The 21,407-nt window shown below is 50.8% G+C and overlaps 1 protein-coding gene across 1 annotated transcript; it reads right to left on the bottom strand.

The window, feature by feature from the left end:
- Window positions 1-11,486: 11,486 nt before the first annotated feature.
- MCHR1 (melanin concentrating hormone receptor 1) lies at window positions 11,487-15,021 on the bottom strand. The gene is made up of 2 exons (XM_036866544.1): window positions 14,575-15,021; window positions 11,487-13,350 (listed from the first exon to the last, which is right to left on the bottom strand). The coding sequence occupies exons 1-2, from the start codon at window positions 14,654-14,656 to the stop codon at window positions 12,371-12,373; spliced, it is 1,062 nt and encodes a 353-aa protein (XP_036722439.1). The 5' UTR covers window positions 14,657-15,021; the 3' UTR covers window positions 11,487-12,370.
- Window positions 15,022-21,407: the final 6,386 nt, after the last annotated feature.

Here is a 21,407-nt window from a genome sequence, read left to right as displayed (position 1 = left end):
CTCTCTCTTGGATCACAGTACTTGACACAGCATTTCACTAAATATCTGTTGAATGAATGCCTGCTTTCTGGAGACCAGGCATATGAGTGTCATCACCTTGTTTGTATTGACTTGTTGAAATTATAAAAATAATAGATGCTAATTGATATTTTTTAAAACTCTACAGGAAGGAATAAATGAAAAGTAACATCCTTTTTCCCCTCAGTTCCTTCCAACTGTAAGTAAACACTGATAACAGCTTATTTTGTCACCTTTCAAAATTGTAGAACACTTTAAAAGCCACACTAATAAGATCGTGCTATAATTATTAATTCTATTCTTCAACTTGCTTTTCTTTAAAATTGTGGTAAAATCCACATACCATAAAATGTACCATGTTAACCATTTTTAAGTGTACAGTTCAGTCGGGTTAAGTATATTCAGGTTATGTGTGGCCAGCCGGTCTCCAGAACTTTTTCATCTTGCAGAACTGAAACTTTACCTCTATGAAACTCTAACTCCCCATTTTCCCTCCCCAAGTCCCTGGCAACCACCCTTCTACTTTCTGTTTCTATGACTTTGAACTACTGGCTTTTTGAACTTAACTATACACCTTCCCACTGGGGCCTGTGGGATCTAGCTCGCTGTTCCTACAGCCACATAGTATTCCTCAGAGGCTACAGCTGATATTTAACCAGTGATGTGAAGGTGGCTCCTGGTTTGGGGTGACTACAAACAATGCTGCAACACCAGTGTTAAACCCCCAGACCCGGGAGGTCAAAGGGTACACACTTCCATTCTGCCAAACTGCTGTGCATGGAATCTGACCAGTCAAGCCTCCCACCCACAGAGGAAGAGGGGGCTCTTCCCAATGCAAACCAAGTAAATACCGTCCCATCCCAGGGACAGGCCTTGAAGGGAGGGGAGAAGCCTAGGGGGTGAGCTGGTGGCGAGAAGGGAATCGAGCTGCTAGGTGTATACACAGGAGGAAGTCAAGTTCAAAAGCCATATAATGAGTTGACTTGGGAAGGAGCTCGTTGCTGTGGCAACCCGATTCCCCTGCTGTCAGGAGCTGGTTTCTTCTTCCTTCTGCACCTGGTGGGAGCGCCTCTCCCCTCAACATTACTTGAGAAAGACAGAGTTCGGTGTTCTTTTACTGAGGTCAGGGCACCGTTTCCGACAGTGACTCCCCATCACGACACACTGTGATTCTCAGATGTCCTCTCCAGGCGAGGAGCTGGCTGGGCCCCATTCCCTGGACAGATGCCCCGGGTATGTCGCCTAAGACCCTGATGTAATGGGTCCCCCAGCGGTGCCAGGTGGGCCGAGCCCCCAGGGAGACTGTTCTGTTCCCTTCACAAGAAAAGGTTTTCTAGATTTTTGTTTTTTAAGAATGCCAAAGGTCAAGGTCAGGGGACACTTGCTTGAGCAGGCCTCTTAACCCAGTCTTGGGTTGTGAGTCACTTTGCTCTGCTTCCTCCAGGGTAGTTAACCCTGAAAGTGCTGACTGGGATAGAGCTGGGAGAGGGGGCGGTGGATGGGTGACAGAATTAAGTTAAATTATTTTCACCTGTCCCTGCATCCCCGCTAGACACACGGTTTACGTGCCCTCCTCCGATCCCTGTAACCGCTCAGGAAGGTGGGAATTACCATCCCCATCGCTGGAAGAGTGAAACCTGAGGCTCCGAAGCTTAAGTGCTTTGCCCAAGATCTCGGAGCGGGAGTATGAACGGGCCGCTGCCTGCGTCTCAAGGTCATGGCCCCCGAGCCCCCAACACCCCCTCCAGGGGGACAATTTACAGATGCGAACCAGGCAGCAGAGGGCCGGCTCCTTCTCTGGGACGTGATGGCAGCCAACTTTAAAGCTCCCCCTAGGCAAAGGGGTCTGTGGGGACTTGACCCCCCAGCGTCCCCTGTCCCTTCTTCCTTTAATTAGGCAGTGGGCTAAGTGGGGAACACATGGGACCCATACCAGCCGTGGCTCCTGACCTGGTCTGAACCCCAGGCTCAAAACAGAAATAGAGGCAAACAGTGCCTCTGGGCTTTGTTTGTCTGTTTTTCATGCAAACACCTAGTGCTGTGGGGAGGACTAAGTGAACCGAGGGGCAGGCTCCCATGCCGTCACTTTTCTATTAAAATCCAACAGCCCAGGTCTCCATCCCGGGCCTGGCGGCCTTTCCCACTCCCTCTCACCTGGTGCTTCCCCTCAGCCTCTGGGCTATACGACAATATTGATTTGTACTCTTGAATTTGACATCCTCTCCCAGAGGCAGCCATCCCCGGAGCCGTTCCCAGGAGAATCGTGTTCCACTCGCACACATTTCATCTCCGCATCCCAGGCCCCCAGGAACCCTTCACCACAAGCCTCCCCCCACTCCTCCGGCAGCTGCAGAAATGTTGCTCCCAGCCTTTGGAGCACTGCCTGGGTGACAGTGGCCTGGGTAGCAGAAGCACAGATTAGTATTCAAGGAAAAATGCCAGGACAAATGTAGCTTCTGTTTCCTGTGACTGAGCTGAGGAGCCCCTGCTCAACTGCAGGGAAGTGGGAAGGAATCCTGATTTGCCGATTCACGGCGCTACAGCGTCTTCCAGCTTAAACCGTCTCTCTGGGATGACTCAGTCTCTGTAGGCTACGTGCTCAGTCCTTTAAGTGTCCCCTCCTCTCTGCTGCCACTGTCCTTGATGGTGGTGGCCAGGTCTGCCGAGCGGTCACCCGTGGGCCTTCCGGAGTGCCCTGCTGACACCCACTGCTGGAATCATGCCCCGTGCATGAGGGCCGCACAAGAGTGGCCTCTTTTTCCTGCCCTGAGACTCCGAGGGCTCCCAGGTCCTTCGGCACCTCCACATCTCCTTGCCGGACAGTTATTCCAGGATCCCCTGCAGCCATGGGGAGTGGGTCATTCATCTGGCCATTTCCCCACCTCCATGTGGCTCTTCTGCCCCCCTGACCGGCTGGACACAGGTCTCGCCCAATATGGGTCTCCTCCCAGGTATTCAGATGGGAAAGAGGGTCAAGGAACAAGTGCTTTTAGCTGTCCCCTCAACCCCTGGCTTTGGCCAGAAGGAGGATTGAGACCACATGTGGGACCCCCTGTGTCCCTTGCCCCTGCCTTCCTTCACGACTGTCCTGGGGCCATACCCAGCGCATCATATCCTGCTTTCCTTCACTCCAAGCTCATTACAAAACTCTGGGTGACCTAGTCAACCAGGCCTGGCCCTGGGTATGTTAATGTATGCTTCAGTTATTTAGAAAATCCTTTTCTCTCTTGGCGAAGATTGGCTTTCAAGGTTATTCCCTTGTTTTACACTCAAGAATATTTTTTTGGGTGTTCAGAGCTGAGCACTTCCTCTTTGCATTGCTAATCTTCTCCAGGCAGAAGAGGAGGGAGGTCACCCGAGAAAGCACATGGATGTCTTTCAACGGGCATCTCCCCCGCCCACCCACTGACGCTGAAGCGTGTTTGAGGTCCTCCCAGCCCTGAAGTTCTGTGAGTCTGTGCGTTCTGTCCTTTCAACCCTGTTGATGTAGGACCAACTGTTTCATTAGCAGTTTTGTTTTTTTCAAGGACCTTTCCTTTACACGATATTGCTTTAGTTTCTGCCATAGCTGTCCTCCCCTGTATAGTCAAACTTCCTGGGAGAGTGGTTCCTACTGCTTCAGAACCCACCAAGGTCAACCAACAACCTCTCTATTTCTAAATCCAAGCCCTGGATTCATTTCCTAGGGCTGCTGTGACAGAGTACCACAAACTTGATAACCTAAAACAAAAAAATGAAAAAAGAGACAAATATATTCTCTTACAGTTCTGGAGGCCAGAAACCCGAAATCAAGTTGTTGGACAGGATAGGTTCCTTCTGGAACCTTCCGAGGGAGAAGCCATCCCACACCTCTCTCTCACTCCTGGTGTCCCTTGGCTCAGGGATGCATCACTCCAGTCTCTGCATCAGGCTTCATGTGCTTGCCCTGGGTGTGTCTCTGTGTCTCAAATCTCCTTTTCTTTTAATAAAAATCCAAGGACATCACTGGGTTTAGGACCCACCCTAGATCCAGGATGATCTCATCCTGAGATCCTTAACTTCATTGTATCTGCAAAGATCCAATTTCCAAAAAGGTCGAAGTCCCAGATGTTGAGGGTTAACTTGGACATATCTTTTTGGAAGACACCATTCAACCCATGTTTTCAGCCCTCAGCTTGACCTTTCTGCAGCATTTGGCACTCTTGCTCACTTTCTCTTGGAAACTGTCCTTTCCATTGGCTTCCAGGATGCCAGGCTCTCCAGGTTACCCTCCTACCTCTCTGGCTGATCCTCCACAAGCTCCTCTACTGGTTCCTCTCCTTCTGCCCAGCCCTGCAAGGTGAAGGTCCCTAAGATTCTGTCCTGTCCTTAGCTCTCTTCTCCTCAGTCTCCCTCAGCCAATCACATTTGTTCCCACGGTCTTCAACAAAGAGAGCGGAGTCATCCTAGGATGTAAGAGGCCACATTATTGCAAATTTTAGGGCTAGAATGGGTCTTTGACTCAACCTGATGGTAATGGGACAGGAATATTATACGGTCAGAAGAGTGACAAAAGGAACATAAGATTTCTCTGGTCTTGGTGTTTGGGATGGATTGGATTGGAGAAAGAGATTAGAAAACTGGGGACCCTTTGGCAAGTTACAGCTATAATCCAGGTATGTGATGAGAAGGGCTCAGACTAGGATGCTACCGAGAGAGAGAGGGGAGAAGAGAATTCATGTTTCACGGGACATCTGTTGTTTGCCACTTCATATATGCTTCAGTTCTCACAACAACCCTGTGAGAAATATAGTCTTACTTCCATGTTACAGAATAAAAAAGCTCAGAGAGGTTAAATGACCTATCCAAGGTCACACAGCAAGTTAGTGGCCATGCTGATATAAACCCAGCTGTCTCTGAGTCTAGAAATCAGATGGAAGGAATGAATCTGTGAAATAATTTAATATAAGCCTTGGCAGGGCTTTCTGATGGAACAGATATAGGGGGTGAAAAAGAGCAAGGGATGTAATGCCCTGAAGAAAACTGGGGAAATTTGGAGGGTGAGTTAGTGCGGGTGGTCAGTGGTAGGAAGATAATGAAAATATGGTTTCCATCATGTTGAGTCCAGGATGGGAGAGATGTCAAGTGGACGGGTGGAAATATTGGACTGGGGTCAGGAAGGGAGATAGGGATTTGAGGGGCACCAGTAAAAAGGGGGAGTGGTCTACTGAGTGGTCAAGGGGCTGGAGGTGAGGACCGAGGCTGTGACTGGTGATCGTGGGAGTGCCCCGCCTGCTTTATCTAAAAGATACTGCTGCATTTAAGGTTCCCTCCCCATGTCCTTCAGAAAGATATTGTCTTCCTTTCTGATTTCTTCCTCTTAACGCCATTTCTCAAGGGGGGAAGGAGAGTTGGGGAGGCACTAGAGGTAATGAAGCTCCCAGCAAAGCTCTTGTCGGCAGGCAGCCGGGGGAGCAGGTGGGCGGCTGCAACTTCCCTGGCTCCACTGGTGTGGAGGGTGACTGGTAGCGGGGGAGGGGGAGCTGATCCAGGGAGTGCCAGGCAAGGAGGTGGTAGCAGGGTAGCCTGTGCTCCAAATCCACTTGTCTGACAAGTTAGAGCTTTGTCAAGTGTTGGTGGTAATGGAGCTGGCGTTTGAGATTTCAGCTTTTATTTATTTATTTTTTTTTAAAGTGAGATCCAGGAGAGACCAGGATGGAAAGACAGCAGAACCACTATGAACCAAACTCTTGTTTTTCCCTTTTGCAATGAGCTGGTTTGCCCCCAGGCTGCTGTTGCAACCACATAATTGCAACCAGATTTCTTTTTTTTTTTTTTTCCAAAGGGCTCCATCCCAGATACCATGCATTCTGCCACCTCTGCACTTCTGCCCTTTTTTAAAAAAAAAAATTATTTTAAAAAATATTTATTTATTTATTATCTCCCTATCCTTATTTGGCTGTGCCCGGTCTTAGTTGCAGCACGCAGGATCTTCGTTGTCCTGTGCTGGATCTTTAGTTGCAGCATGTGGGATCTTTTACTTGCAGCAAACGGGTTCTAGTTCCTTGACCAGGGATCGAACCTGGCCCCCTGCATTGGGAGCACGGAGTCTTAACCGCTGGACCACCAGGGAAGTCCTGCACCCAGAGTTCTTTCTTGTTCCACATTACAAAACAGATTCCAGGAGGACCTGAGAACACAGTGTGTATCCAGCTGAGACATCCCCTGGGTTCCTCCGTATCAGGGCGTCCATTGGCATTCTCTTAAACTCCCCCCAAGCACAGGGCTCTTGCACAGATAAGGCCCCCTCCCCTCCTTACCCTTCAGAGCTCAGTGGGTGAAATGTCCCTACTTTTGCCAAGCCTTCTCTGACCTGCCTGAACAGCTTACCCCTCACCCATGCACTGATTCTCATACCTCCCCTCTGTAATTTCACATTTCTCCACGAGATTATCTGATTAACATTCGCTCTCCACTGGGGTCGGAAGCTCGGCAAGGGCAGGGACCCTGCCTGCTTTGGCTCTGACAGTAAACGCTGTGCCTGCTCACAGCCATCTGGGGTCTTCTGTCTGACTTTGCTCTCAGACATCCAGATTCCTCCATTACCAGGGCTCCTCCTCAGGCACTGGGGAGGAGGTTATAAACCCTCCAAACTTATTTGCAGTGTTTTATGCGCATGTGCAAATGTGCACTCAGGGGGAAGGATCCACAGTTTTCATCAGATTCAAGGTTAAAGATTCTTTCCTGTGCAGAATCCTCCACAGTAATCACCTGGCTTCCTGGCTGGCCTCTCAATCTTCCTTGATTCTCCTACCTGTCCTTTGCCTGTTCTCTTTTCCATGCCACCCTCTCTAATTATTGAGACCCTACCTGGTGGGATATCTGTTGTCTTTGTTTGCCCATCATCCTTCTATCCTTCTTTCTACTTAAGGCAATATAAATTCTCTTTTTCTTTTAGGAACTGCAACACACACACACACACACACACACACACACACACACACACACACACAGTGGGGCTGCCAGTGAAATGACCCCAATCGGGTGAGCACGTGACCTGTTCTAGCCAATAAGAGTGTCCCATGTCCCCAGATCTCATGCTTGGTTGGGTGGAAGTGGGAAGGTATGTAACTCACACGTGACCACTCAGAAGCTTTTTCGGGTTTTGAAACAGATGTTGGAGGGAAAGGTGGCAAGGACATGGCAGGTGGCAAGGACATGGCAGGTGGCAGGACAGAAGTCCTGGCTAATTCCTGGAGCTGCTGCCTGTGAGGATAATGCAAGTTCACACCCCTGCTGGTGGCCATCTTTGCTACCACATCAGGGGACATCCCTTGAGAAGGAGGCCAACAGAGAGGAAAACTGAGCTGAGTGAGAGAGAGAGAGAGGGTGTGGGGAAGAGAGAAAGGGAGAGTCCGCCTGATGGCAGAGCTTTTGAGCTGTCGGATCCAGTTATGACTGAAAGCCTTAGCAATCCCTGAAATTTTCCACTTAAAAGGCCAGAATGGGGCTTCCCTGGTGGCACAGTGGTTAAGAATCCGCCTGCCAATGCAGGGGACACGGGTTCGAGCCCTGGTCTGGGAAGATCCCACATGCCGCAGAGCAACTAAGCCCGTGCGCCCCAACTACTGAGCCTGTGCTCTAGAGTCTGTGAGCCACAACTACTGAGCCCACGTGCCACAACTACTGAAGCCTGCGTGCCTAGAGCCCATGCTTCGCAACAAGAGAAGCCACTGCAATAAGAAGCCCATACACCGCAACGAAGAGTAGCCCCCCGCTCGCCACAACTAGAGAAAGCGTGCAGCAGTGAAGACCCAATGCAGACAAAAAAAAAAGACAAAGGCCAGAATGTTCCCCTATTTTTTTGCTCAAATCAATTGAGTTGGATTTCTGTCATTTACAACTAAAAAGGCTCTTACCAATTGTCTTAGCTTGGGCTGCTAAAACAAAATACCATAGACTCTGTGGCTTAAACAACAGACATTTATTTCTCACAGTTCTGGAGGCTGGAAGGCCAAGATCAAAGTGCCGGCTGATTTATTTCCTGGTGAGAGCTCTTCCTGGCTTGCAAATGGCTGCCTTCTCACTGTGTCCTCACATGGCCTTTTCTTGGGGTGTGCAGGTGGAGAGAGAGAGAAGCAAGCTCTCTGGTGTCTCATGACCTCATCTAAACATAATTACCTCCCAAGGCACCATCTACAAATGCCATCACATGGGTTAGGGCCTCACCACACGAATTTTGGGTGAAGACAAGTCAGCCCATAACACCAATAGTCCAACCTAATCTTTAAAATGTTCATATCTTTCTGGACTTCCCTGACGGTCCAGTGGTTAAGACTCCGAACTTCCACTACAGGGGGCAAGGGTTTGATCCCTGGTCGAGGAACTAAGATCCCACATGCCGAGTGGTGCGGCCAAAAAAAAAAAAAATTGTTCATATCTTTCTTATGACTTCCTAGTTGCAAATAATAGAAAGCCCAACTGAAATGGCTGTTAAAGGGAATTTATTGGTTCATATAATCAAATGGTTTAAGAGTATCTTAACTTCAAGCAAGGCTTGATCAAGTCCCCAACAACATCACCTGATTCTCACACTTTCTGTTTCAGCTCTGATTCTTCTGAGCTGGCTCCAGTCTCAGGAGGGCTTTGCCCAAGCAACCCCAAGGTGGCTGCCGGCAGCTCATGGAGCTGTGTGCTTCCCAGGTCAAGTCTAGGAGGGGGATGGGAGAGGCTCTACCAATAGCTCCAAACAAAGAATAAAGACCTTCCTTCCCAGAAATCCTGGCTAATGACTTTTTACATCCCATTGATTGTTCTTGCCTCCCTGAATGAACCACTGTGGCCAGGGAGATGGGATACGGTGATTGGTTAAAACCAGGTGGGGCCCATCTGTGGAGGTGGGGCTGGGGTCCGTACTTCCTAAACCAGGAAAGTTTAGGTTGGAAGCTTAGGATGTTATCAGGAGGGTTAACAGAACAGTTGCTTAAACAGATAGGGATTTACTTTCTTGCACACCTAGAAGCCTTGAGGTTGGTGTTGGTTCAGCAAGTCAGTGATGCCCTTGGGAACGCATGCTCTCGCTGTCTTCCTGACTCATCAGCCTTAGAGCACTGGTTTGCATTCTCATACTTGTCACCTCGTGATCCCAAGAGAGTGGCTGCAGCTCCAGATGATGCATCTGCATTCAAGGCAGGGAGAAAGGAGGAAGAGCCCAGATGCTACCAACCTGATCTGTTTCCTTTAGTCAGGAAAGCAAAACTTTTTCCAGAAGTCCCCACAGCAGATTTCTGCTTAGGTCCTGTTTTTGTTTCGATTTTTTTAAAAAACACATTCCTTAAGGAACTACACAGGTAGAAGGGGAACACAATTTTGCATTTTCTCCATTCAAAGTAGACGATATTGCATCTCAGCATTTCATAACGCCTAATTTTTATTTTTGGCCGTGCCGCACGGCATGAGGGATCTTAGTTCCCCCACCAGGGATCGAACCCATGCCCCCTGCAGTGGAAGCTTGGAGTCTTAACCACTGGACCACCAGGGAAGTCCCTGCATCTCAGCATTTCAGATGAAGATGTCAAATACAAAACTGAGTGAAACATTGCACGCATCTCTCCTGCTGAAAACTAGATCATATGTGGACCCTTAGCTGCAAGGGAGGTTGGGAAAGCAGGAAAGAGGGCTGTCCAATAGGGTTAGACTAATCATGATCCATACCCTGGGGGAAGAGGGAGCATGTGGTTTGGCGGTGGAGGGTCCCCGATACTGTCAGCAATGTTCCTTAAACCCACTCAACTTTTCCCACCTCTACATATTAGCTCAGGTTTTTTCCACCTGCCTGAAACTTGCTCTTCCCCATCTCTGATTGTCAAAGTCCTATCTACACTTCAAAATCTCTTCCACATGCCCTGAATCCCCAGTGAGAAGTGAAGACTTCTTCAGCCTCTCAGAGCATCTTCTGCCTTTGTTCTGGGACTTAATTCTATCCTATGGCTGGTCCCGTGCATGAGGCACAGCTTTGTGGCCAGACAGGCATTGGCTCCAGGGGTGCCTGTGATCGGTGACTTAACATCTCTCTAGGGCCTCAATTTCCTCGTTTATAAAATGGGAGTAATAATAGAACCTGCCTCATAGAGTTGCTGTGAGTGTTAAATAGGATAATCTACGTCAAATGTTTAGCCTAGTGCCCGTCCCATAGCCGGCGCATAATTGTTAGCCTTTATTATTCTTACTGCCCTGTTCGCCCCATCACCTCCCTCAGGCTCTGCCTTCCTCAGCCTTGCATACTCTGCCACTTTTCTTAAAATTGATATATAATTCACATACCATAAAACTCACTGTTTACGTTACCACCCACTCACTTTCCTGTCTCAACCCACTTTGCTTCAACTTCAGTTTTCAATATGGGGTTGAGAGTCTCTGGGGCCGTCAGCAGGTCATTCGCCTGCCCACTCACCGGCCTGTAGCCTTGGTCACTTGCATTTCCTGGGAGAGGCCATCTCACCTATTTCCTCTCCCAGAGTCCCCCTTGGAGGGGGTAGAGGGTGGAGAAGATAGACCCTGGGGAAGACTTCCATAGGCAAACCAGTTACAGGAAAACCTCCTTTTCTGGAACTAGTGGGTAGGAGTTGCCTTAAAGCTCCCATAAGAATCTTTTTTGTTGTTGTTGGATGTGCATCTAAAACAGATTTGGAGCTTACCTGTGACAGCTAGAGACCCCACTGTAAATGAGTAAGGAAAACTGTCTGCTTTGTCCCCACCCCCCGACCCCAACTCCCCACGCACTGGGTGGGGTGGAACGCAAGCAGGAAATACTAATGATGATGATTACAAAGAGCTCGCCGGGATCTGAAGAAGCTGCCCAGAAGTTTGCTAATCAGGCTACCTGCTGCAGCTCCGCAGCAGGTAGAGAGAGGCTGGTGCTGATGCACCTGCTTTAAGGATGCCTCTGGACAAGTCAGGAGCTCACAATTTGCTCCCACTGTCTCATCAACGTCTGCGGAGTGGTTCGCTCAGGACTCCTGGCTCCTGGCTCCGCTCGTGAAGAAGCTGAGAAGCAGCAGCCTTGGCCGCCGCCCAGCGGCCCCGTCTGTAATCTTCCTGCTCAACGTGGCTCACAGCAGATCTTAGCAGCAGCAGCAAGAGGCAGGCTCAGGCTCAGGCTGCCCCGAGAAGCCAGCCCTGCAACTTGTGACTCAGCAGGGGAGGTGGCGGGTGGGACTCTGGCCTGAGGGGCCAGCACTGCTAATAACCGAGTGCTTTTGAGCAGAAGACAGGAAGTTGAGTCCCGAGAACAAGACTGGCAGCGGAATTTCAATCTAATGAATTCACAGTAATCCTCCCTATGGGTTTAGGCAAGCAGATCCCCTGCTTCTTGCTTCCTAAAATGCAGCCTGAACCAAGGTCTAGATTCCACGGCCAAACGACCCCTCTTTTCCTTTTCGGCCGCCCGCCTCCACCGCTACGCCCACCCCCAAGCCCGAGCAATTATACAGGAGCGTCCAGAGAGATACGGGTGGAGATTTTCCTTTATTTGTTTTTACTTTGGAGAGAAAGGGCGAGAGCAAAAAAATGATGCCAAACACACCAGGCCTCAGAATGACCCCTGCATGTGCAGGACCCTGATGGGCGCTCACTCTGGATCTGGTGACTGACAAATGTGCCCCCCGAAGAGAATGACCCCACAACTGCAAAAGCCCCCTTGACCCTTCCCCTTTTTCTTAATTTCAAGGCCCTCACCCACACCCATCCCGGGTAGCCTTGTCATTCCCAATAAGTGGATCTCCTAGCAAATTGGGCTTTTACCTCCGTGGGCTCAGATCCCACCCCCAACCCCCAAATAAACATGCATCGCCTAGAGATAAAGGGAAATTGACACAGGATGCTGGAACGTGGAGAGACCACATGCTTTATTTTTCATCATCCTCCAGCTTGGGAGAAAGGTTGCCCTCCATCATACCAATGAGAGACAGGAAAAGGTGGTGAGGCCGCACCACCTTTCCCATTTCCCCAGGGGCCTGTGCCCATACCGCTGCTCACGCCCTGGCCCTGCCTGATTTTAAATAAACCCGGCAAGAAGCCTTCTACGTCTTCTCTCTGGAAAAAGACATTTGGGAGCTAGCAGATGTAGGGCTCAACCGATCTTTTAAACCAATCTTCTTACTCAGTTTCTGTTCAACCCAAAGGTCCATCTTGCTCTCCGAAGGAGATTTCTGATGCTTGAAGCCCCCAAACCTGGCTCCGTTGAGCAATCTGTGGGCCCCATTTAATGTTTTTAGTTGTAACCACCCAGCCTCCCTACATCCTCCCAGAGCCGTCTTGGGTTTCTCTCAGCATCTTCCCGCACGGTCTGCCGTGGTGCCCTGACGTGGAAGTGCCCAGGGTGGCAGGGGAAGTGTCAGGTGCCCTTGCTTTCTGTCTTCTCTTCATCAGCCGTCTGGGCATTGCTGATGGCTCGAAGCTGCCCCTGGGCCGCAGGCTTCACCGATAGGACCAAGCGTTTTCGGAACGTCTCACAGAGCACGATGTACACAAAGGGGTTGAGGCAGCTGTTGGCATAGCCCAAGCTGATGGCCGCGTTGTACAGGTAGACAAAGGTGAGCGTCGGGCGGCTGATGGACAGCTGGGTCAGCTGAAGCACGTAGTAGGGTGCCCAGCACACAAAGAAAACCAGGCAGATAGCGATGGCCGTGCGGGTCACCCTCTTTGTCCGCAGCCGGATGCTGCGTTGAGAGGCGGGGGCCACGGAGGATGTCATGCGCTGCAAGATCCTCACATACGCGGCCGTGATGACCACGAAGGGCAGGGCAAAGGCCAGGAAAAACTGGTACAGGGTGAACCAGTAGAGGTCAGTGTCTGGGTTGGGCAGGCGGATGCCACAGCCCACGGTGCCTCCTGGGAAGGGGATAAGCCTGGCGTAGAGCCACACGGGGGTGATGCTGATGAAGGACAGGGCCCACAGGAGGCAGATCACCAGGGTGGCCACAGAGGGCTTCCGGAACTTGGTGGAGGAGATGGGGTGGACGGTGGCCAGGTAGCGGTCAATGGCCATGGCGGTCAGGATGTAGGTGCTGGTGAACTGACTGTTGGCGTCCATGGCCGTGATGAGGGTGCACATGGTCTCTCCAAAGTGCCAGACACCATTGCCCATGAGCTGGTGGATCATGAAGGGCATGCCCAGGAGAAAGAGGAGGTCCACCACCGAGAGGTTGATGATGAAGATGTCGGGGACATTGCTGAACCAGTGCAGCTTGGATTTCTTCACCACCGCGAAGATGACCACAGAGTTCCCAATGATGCCCAGGAGGCAGATGGTACCGAACACCGAAGGCATGATGATGTTGATGTAAGAGACGCTCCCTGTGCGAGGCGGCAGCCCTGGGGACAGAAGGAGCGAGCGTCGACCATTTGACATGCACTCTGCTCTCTGAGGACTGACCTCCTACTGGCATGCTCAGCCTCCAGCCGTGAGCCTGCGCCCCATTCATCCTCCTGCCATTTCAGCTCAGGGCCCATCATTCATCTGGAATCCCCCATGCCACACTCCCTGCCCACACTGCTGCTAATCCTGCCCCCGTGCCCTCCTGCACCGGTTCCCTGGTCAATCCCATCAGGGTCTCCTGCACCACCTGTTTGTTGAAGGACTGGTCCTTTGCCTCCTGCATTTTCTCAGAAGTCAGAGTCAAGAACCACAGCAGTCTGCAGAGAATTGTTCTGTGGGCCTCTGGGCTTCACCAGGAAACATCATCAAAACAGCCAGCAGGACATGAAACTGTGAGCATGTGTGGGTGTGTGCATGTGTTTTCTCCTTTCCTATTTGCAGCCCTGATCATTTCATTTCAGGAGTCGCTGATTGAAAGCTGGGTACTGATTCCTGGGCATCTCTGTGGGTGACTGTCTCCTGGAGGCTTTTGCCCATCAGGCCCACAGCCCTCCCCTCTCCTGGGTTCCTATCCAGGATTTCCTTGGTCCCTATCTTCTGAGCCTGGGCTTCCCAGGCTTCCTGAGTGACCAGAGACTGAAGCTGTGTGTTGCAGCCCAGCCACCCGAGAATTTTCTCTATGCAAACCTTTCCTCTTTTTTCTTCCTCCTCTTATCCTTCAAAGCTAGAATTCCAGGGCATCTGAGCGCTGGAAATGTCCTCGCATCTCTGTGAGTTATCCCTTCCCACGCCTCTCCGAGGAGGCAGTAAGGATGTTTCAGACCCCATCACACGTAGTTCGAGCGAAAAACCAACGGGATCAGTGAATGAGTGAGCCTCCAGCTATCTCCCTACATACCACCCTCCAGCTTCTCTTGCTTGCTTTTCTAGCCTGGAATATTTTCTGCAAAGCATCTTTGGAACTCCTGGCAGCTCTCCCCTGCCTCCCTCGCGGCTGGCCACCATCCCCGGCCACTTCCGAGTGTGCCTTTGCCCGCTTCTCTGTCCCTGCCGTTTCATTCTCTTCCCCTTTTCCCCTGCCCCTCCGGGCAAAGCATACTGCACATTTTATCCCCAAGAACTGTAATAAAGTTTCGCCAGCAGTTTGGCTTAGAGGTGAAATCTTCCCATTTCCCACCCCCGGCGCAGAGGAGGGAGGACTCCCCTCCAACACGTCTCACCGGCCGTGGTGAGGTTATCCGGGCCATCCGAGGTGTTGCTGGCGTTGGGGCCGGTGGGCAGCAGCGAAGCTTCCAGGTCCATCCCGCCGGCGCCGGCGCCCGCTCGCCCGTCGGCCCACGCAGGCTGCGGCAGCCTCCCGCGCCGACCGCTGCGTCCCGAGCCCCGGCCCCCCGGAGCCCCGCCGTCTGGAGGGGGTCTTCCTAGGCAGTCCGGCAGCCTCCGCCGCCTCCGCTGCCCACCGCTCTCCGCTCACTCCTTCCCCGGCTCCCACTGACATCACCTAGACACATTAACATTCGGAGGCAGATGCGCGTTAACCTCTTCGGTCCTGCGCCGCAGCAGCTCCAGCTTCCGACTGCCTGCAGAGCCCAGCGGCCGGAGCCGGGCTCAGGCATCCCCATCAGGGACGGGGCTTCCTTCCCTCTGGCACTTGGGCTGTGTCTCCTGTGCCACCGGGGGTGCTGCTTCCCTCACGTGAGGCTACAAGACTCTGCAAAGGCAAGGAGCCCGGCCAGCCCCTCACCCCAGGTACCGGTGCCTGGGCCACCGGGCCGGGGGCCGGGGGTGGCTGGGAGCAGAGCTTGGGAAGGGAAGGCTTGAACCACAGCACGCCTGCCCCCAGGCCACCCTCGGCCCCTTCCCAGCGCCCCGATGGATTCCAGCCTTCAGAAGCTGAGGAGTTGTTGGCTGCTGAGCCCTTGCAGGCACTCAGAGGCGGTTCAGGTCACCCCATGTTGGTGACGGCCAGGGTCTCGGGGACCAGAAGGGGACAAACTCCCTTCTGCCCAGGATCAGCATGGACCAGGCTTAGAGAGATGCTCTTAGGTCCTTGAGGTTTTACCTGGAACTCCTTGAGAGAAATTTCAGAACAAAGACCCCCAAAGGGATCATCAGGAACAGCCCGAGAGGGCAAAGCATTGAGTGAATTCTCGGCACAGGCATCCTGCTGCCAGCCTCTGGTGTCCCTCAGAGCCCAGAGCCACCACCAGACCCGCTGCCGGACTCAGGAGCCGTGGGTTCAAGGTAACCACAGTCTGATCCATACGTACTTCTTCAGTCTTATTTATTTATTTATTTATTTGCTTCATCCAACAAATATTTATTGAGCACTTACTACTTGCCAAGCACTGTTCTAGGTTCTGCAGTGAAAAAAACAACAAAGTCCTTGAGTCCCTGTCTTCATGATGATTGCTTTTAAGTTGGGGGTGGGAGAGCAGGCAGAAAATATACCCCCCTAAAAAGACAATTTATGATATTGGTGATCAGTGCTATAAAAAACTTAAAGCAGGGTGAGGGGGACAGGGAATACTGGGGGAGGGGGAGAGGTTACTACTTTACATACGAAGGTCTCTCGGGAAGAGTCCTGAAGGAAGTAAAGAAGCGTGCTTGGAAATATCTGGAGGAAGAGCATTCCAGGCAGCAGAAATAGCCAGTGCAAAGGCCCTGAGGCAGGAGTGTGCTGGGTGTCTCTGGAGAACTGTGGCTATAGTAGAGCAAAGGGGAGAGTAGCAGGAGGAGCTAGCGGAATGGCAGATTCTGTCAGGCCTTAGCCCTTGTCCTGGGACAAGGACTTATGTGCATGTGGCTCTTCTGAGAGATGAACCAAGGAGCAGCCGTGAGGGAGTGGGGACAACAAGACAGGAAAGAAGACAAAGCCAACAGAAGATGCATTATCAACTTCACTGCTGTGGGCAATGGGAGCTTGCATTTACCAGGGTCCTTGAAAAGTGCACAGACTGTTTCCCAGAATAGTCTGCCTGAAGGATGGGGGGCAGGAACATTTTCTCAGTTGCCTCGACCCCCACTGGTTGAGTGTTGCCACTGGGGCATTGACTCTGCGCTCCTGGGTGCATGGGCGGAGCAGGCTGCTACGGCATCAGATGTGGCACAGAACGACTTTTGATGTGCAGCTCACACTTGAGGCGAGAGGCTGTTGGCACAAGGTGAATCTTGTGCTGGAGCCAAGAGGGCTCTGAGAGCGCTGACGTCCTGGGTGAAAAGCGAATAGACCCAAGGTGCATGCCGGAGGCAAGACACATCAGCACAAGATCAGCTGAGCTCACACACACCTGTCTGCTGCAGCTGGAGTCAAAGTCAGAGGTAGCCGAGGGAGATGTGACAAGGATGACCAGAAGCATCCAATATAAAAGACTATTGCAATAATCCAAGTGAAATAGGATGGTATCTTAGACCGGGGAGGTGGGGGTGGGGAGAAATGGTGGGTTTCTGTACATTATGTAGAGCCCAGAGGATTTGTTGCAGATTAGACCAGAAATGTACGAGAGAAAGAGGCATCAGGGATGACTCCTAGGTTTTTGGCCCAAACTACTGGCAGAATAGAGATAGGGAAGTCTGCGGGAGGAGAAGATTTGGAGGAGAAATGAAGAGTTCTGTTTGGATACGTTACATTTGAGACGTCTGTTAACATCTGAGAGAAAATGTTGGGTCGTGTTGGATGTGAGCCAGAAATTCCAAGGAGAGGTCATGCCTGGAGCTATGAAGTTAAATAGATGACACTGGATGAGCTCACCTAGAGGGTGAGGGTGACTGGAAAAGAGTTGTGAGGACTCGGCCCTGGGGCATTTCAGAATTTACAGGCTGGGAACATGAGCCTTACAGCCCACTATTTCATCCTCTTCCACCTGCCACAGTCTTCCCACCTCTATCCATCCACCCACCCATCCATCCATCCTTTCATCCAGCAAATCATTCTTGAGCCTCTGCTATATACCAGGCACTGTGCTAGGGTCTGTGGATACAGTGGAAAAAAAACAAACAAGTGCCTGGTATCAAGGAGCTTCAACGACAGAGTGGTGAGAGACAGATAATAACAAGCAAGCCAATAAGTAAACAAAATATCCTGCTCAACGCTTAGATCCAGACGAGTCCAGGTAACTTAATCATGAAGGGATTTAGGTGTTTATAAAAGCACGGCTCCGAAACTATGCCACCCCTGCACTAGCAAAATGACTCTGCCTGATTGGAGAAATTTAAACCATGACTGAGCAGCAAGGGAATCTGGGAAGGGTAAGTTTTAGATTTCTGGCCTTTGCATGTTAGGTGTGGGGTTGGTGGAGGGGCTGAACAGTCAATCCACAATGGCAGATGACTTGTGTGGTAGGGAATGAATGGGATGATGGGAGTGACTGCGGTCCTTTAAAGAGGAGAGTTAAGGACGTCCTCTTTGAGGAGGCATTCAGGTAGAATCCTCAGCATCCTCTTCACTACAAATGACTAACTTAAACCATGTCTCACTCTCCTTGCCAGTGACCGTTTTAGGGCTGAGCATCCCTCCTGGATGCCCATGTGCACCTCTCAAATCGTCTTGGCCACACCTAGTTTATATTCCATCCATTGCTGCAATGACCCTGCTCAGCACAGTCCCTGACCAAGTTCAGGTATAGGTACAGGTGTACCAAACTCAGGTGCAGGTATGACCTGATGGTGCTTTGCCCTAGGCCTGCACCATGTGCTTTTTACCCTCTGTCCCAGTTCTCTCTGTTGCTGTCGTGACTTAGAATATAGGACCCCACAGAATGCCCACGCCAGAGCAACCTGGAAGTACGGGGGGAGTTCACTCCTTAGGGTGAACCGTTGGCCAATGGGGGGTGGGAGCCACAGAAAGATGCTTTTCCCATTTTCCCCTTTTCCTGAGACACATTTCACATGGCTTCTCCGGGATCCCATGAGGTACAGCATCTGGTCCCTTGTAGTGGTGGACAAGCCCACACCGCTCACCAACTCCTCCTGAGAACAGAACTTTTGACCTACTCTCCTCCAAGCCATCTGGCTTTTGACCTGCTGCTCAGCTCTGCCCAGCACAATCACGAGGAAGATCAGGCCTACGTACAGCAATAAACCCTTTCCCTCCTATCCATGTGCCCCCACTCACCATGCCCTACCCAGGGTACGCCAAGGGTTTGGTGTATCTCCCTGACTGCCCCCGTGGTAATATCCACCTGCCCTGTACTTTTCAGGACTTGGCTGTCATCTGCATGTTTTGAAGTCTTACTGGGGTCACTGCATCGGATTCTCACTTGCTCCCCTCACTCCTGCCTTGCCCCTTACACTATACTCCCTACCAAACAGCAGGAGTATTCTTGTTAAGATAGAAATTTCAGGGGAATTCCCTGGTGGTCCAGTGGTTAGGACTCAGTGCTTTCACTGCTGGGGCCAGAGTTTGATCCCTGGTCAGGGAACTAAGATCCTGCATGCTGCACGGTGCAACCAAAAAAAAAAAAAGATAGAAATTTCATCACCCTACATTGTTGAAAACACTTTAGTGGTTCCCAATTGCTTTCAGAATAAAGTCAACCCCCTAACAGAATGTAATGGACATGATATTTTTTGGTACCCAGGGTTGATCCCCCGGAAAACCACGGCCTTGAGAAGTTCTTTGGGAGGGGCAGTAGTAGCACCTCTAAACAGTCCTTGGTGGGAGCTGCTGGTGGGAAAAGCAGCAGGTGAAGTGGGCTTCCTTATTTCCGTGGGGATGGGTAGACCCTGGAGTGGAAGAAACCAAGTAGCAGCACTTTCCAGAGGAAAGTGAGCATGGTTATTATAATAGGCGGGGCCAGTGGAGTTACCCAGATTGGCTGCCCTGCAGAGGCTGATGTGGCTAATTGATCACGGAGTCTCTAAAACCAAAGTATATGAGCAGCCCTTCACTAAGTTCCTACTTGATCTGTATATCTGAAAAAACCTTCAGGTCTGATAAGCAGAGCTCTGACTTTAGCCACTTGGCTCTACTGGTCAGAGTGGGAATTAAGGTGGATCGAGTAATAAATGGAGTTTGACTGGAATGACTTAACAATAGTCCCCGTGGACCTCCAAAGCTATTTGTTTCCCTGCCCCTACTTCTATAGCTGGAATAGATAATCCCAGCCATTGGCAGGACTACTGTATTGGCTCTTGGATTGGCAGAGTAAGGGATCTGATGAGGAGAGAAGTCAAATGGAAATCCCTCTTTACTAAAGTGATAAGCCAAAAGCAATATTGCACCCCCTGGGGGATTGAAGAGATTAATGGTATCATCAAGGCCTTTAAAGATGCAAGGTGGTGATTTTATCACATTCCCACTTCACTCTCAGTTTGTCCAGTGGAGAAGGCAGATGGGTGTCACGGAATGCCAGTGGGTTACTGTAAACATAATTATGTGGTGACTCCAATTGCAGCTGCTATTTCAGATGTGGTATCGTCGTTGGGGAAAATAAATACAGTCCCTGACACCTGGTATGCAGTTATTGATCTAGCGAATGCCTTTTTCTGTATTCCAAGAAGCAGAAAAGATCAGAAACCCTGCTTTTTTTTTGTGAGGGTCCTCAGCGCACCTTTCCCATCTTGCCTCGGGACTTCATTATCTCTTTTGATGGCTCTTCGATTCTCAGACTTTGAACACGTCAAATGCCATGAAAATACAAAGGTCTGACATCTCAGTAAAGGTTTGGGGTCCAGTGTTCTGCACATGTCATGATCTTCCCTCCGAAGGAAAGCTCAGTTTACCCGACATCCCCTACCCCAAAAGAGGAGCCCCTGGAGACACACAGTTGGAAAAGGGAACAGCAATTCCCCAAAGGAGCAGGGAGCAGACGGGTGCTGGACATGCGAGACCAAGGGCAGCCAAGTCCACGAAGTCTCCCCTGTTAGGTCTGGCACGCCTTGCATGCAGGCACTGTGGCTCTTATTCTAGTGCCAGGCACGGCTGCCATGTCAGTCAGTGGAGTCCGAGTACACCCCAGGTCCCCTGCTCCAACCTGGCACCCTGCCTTTGGACATTTGCATTGTGCCCTGTACTTTTTCTTCACAGCAGTCATCACAGTTGTAACCAGACGTTTATTTATTGTATAGTTGATGATTGAATGCCTTTCCCTCACTAGATTATAACTTCCAGGGAGGCAGAGACCATGTCTGTCTTACCTTACTGTATCTCCTGGGCCTCGCCCAACGCCGGGTACACGTTAGACATTCAGTAAATCTTGGGTGAATGAACGGCTAGTAGAGGATCTAAGTGAAAGCCCCTGGCACAGAGGTGGGCAGAGGGGAGGGGAGCACAGCAATACTGGCCGAGATCCCTGACCCCAGGGCTCCGCTCAGCCCCAGTGCTTCCTGGGCAGCCTGGCAGCAGCGGCCGTCACGCCTGTGGGCAGGCAGTGGACGCCCGTCAGCTGTGAGGCAACCCAGAGGCCACAGCCTCCTTCTGATGGAGAGAAAGACAAACGAGATCACCTTCATGGGTAGGGATTCATCCTAAGATTCATGGAAATCCCAAGGAAGAGTGGGAAAGCAGCTGAGGTAAAAACACTTGCATGAAATTCTGCCATGTGCTACAAGAGGGTGGAAACTGGAAGACATTATTCTAAGTGAAAGAAGCCAGACCAAAGCAAAACAAAACAAACAAACAAACAAAACATAGTATGACTCCACTTTTGTGAGGTCCCAGGAGGAGTCAAATTCACAGGGACAGAAGAAGAATGGTGGTTTCCAGGGGCTGGGAGGGGTGGGTGATGGGGAGTTAGTGTTTAATGGGTACAGGTTTCAGTTTGGGAAGATGAAAAATTTCTGGATGGTGGAGATGGTTGCCCAACAGTGTGAATGAAAATACCACTGAACCGTATGCTTAAAAATTGTTGAAGTCAATTTTCTGGATTTTTTTTTGGTTTTTTGTTTTTGGCTGTGCTGTAAGGCATGTGGGATCTTAGTTCCCTGACCAGGGATCGAACCCATGCCCCCTGCAGTGGAAGCGTGGAGGTCTTAACCACTGGCCTGCCAGGGAAGTCCCAAAGTCAATTTTCTGTTACGTATATTTTACCACAATTTAAAAGTATGTTAAACA

Source organism: Balaenoptera musculus, chromosome 10 (assembly GCF_009873245.2).
Source record: "Balaenoptera musculus isolate JJ_BM4_2016_0621 chromosome 10, mBalMus1.pri.v3, whole genome shotgun sequence".
Lineage (NCBI taxonomy): Eukaryota > Metazoa > Chordata > Mammalia > Artiodactyla > Balaenopteridae > Balaenoptera > Balaenoptera musculus.
Note: the sequence above shows the minus strand (reverse complement) of the source record. Positions and strands in the feature narration are given on the sequence as shown.

Excerpts from the sequence above, each read along its gene's own strand:
- MCHR1 (XM_036866544.1), bottom strand. The coding sequence starts at position 14,656 with ATGGACCTGGAAGCTTCGCTGCTGCCCACCGGCCCCAACGCCAGCAAC. Across the intron at positions 13,351-14,574 it reads GGATAACCTCACCACGGCCG|GGCTGCCGCCTCGCACAGGG; the intron begins GTGAGACGTGTT and ends TTCTGTCCCCAG.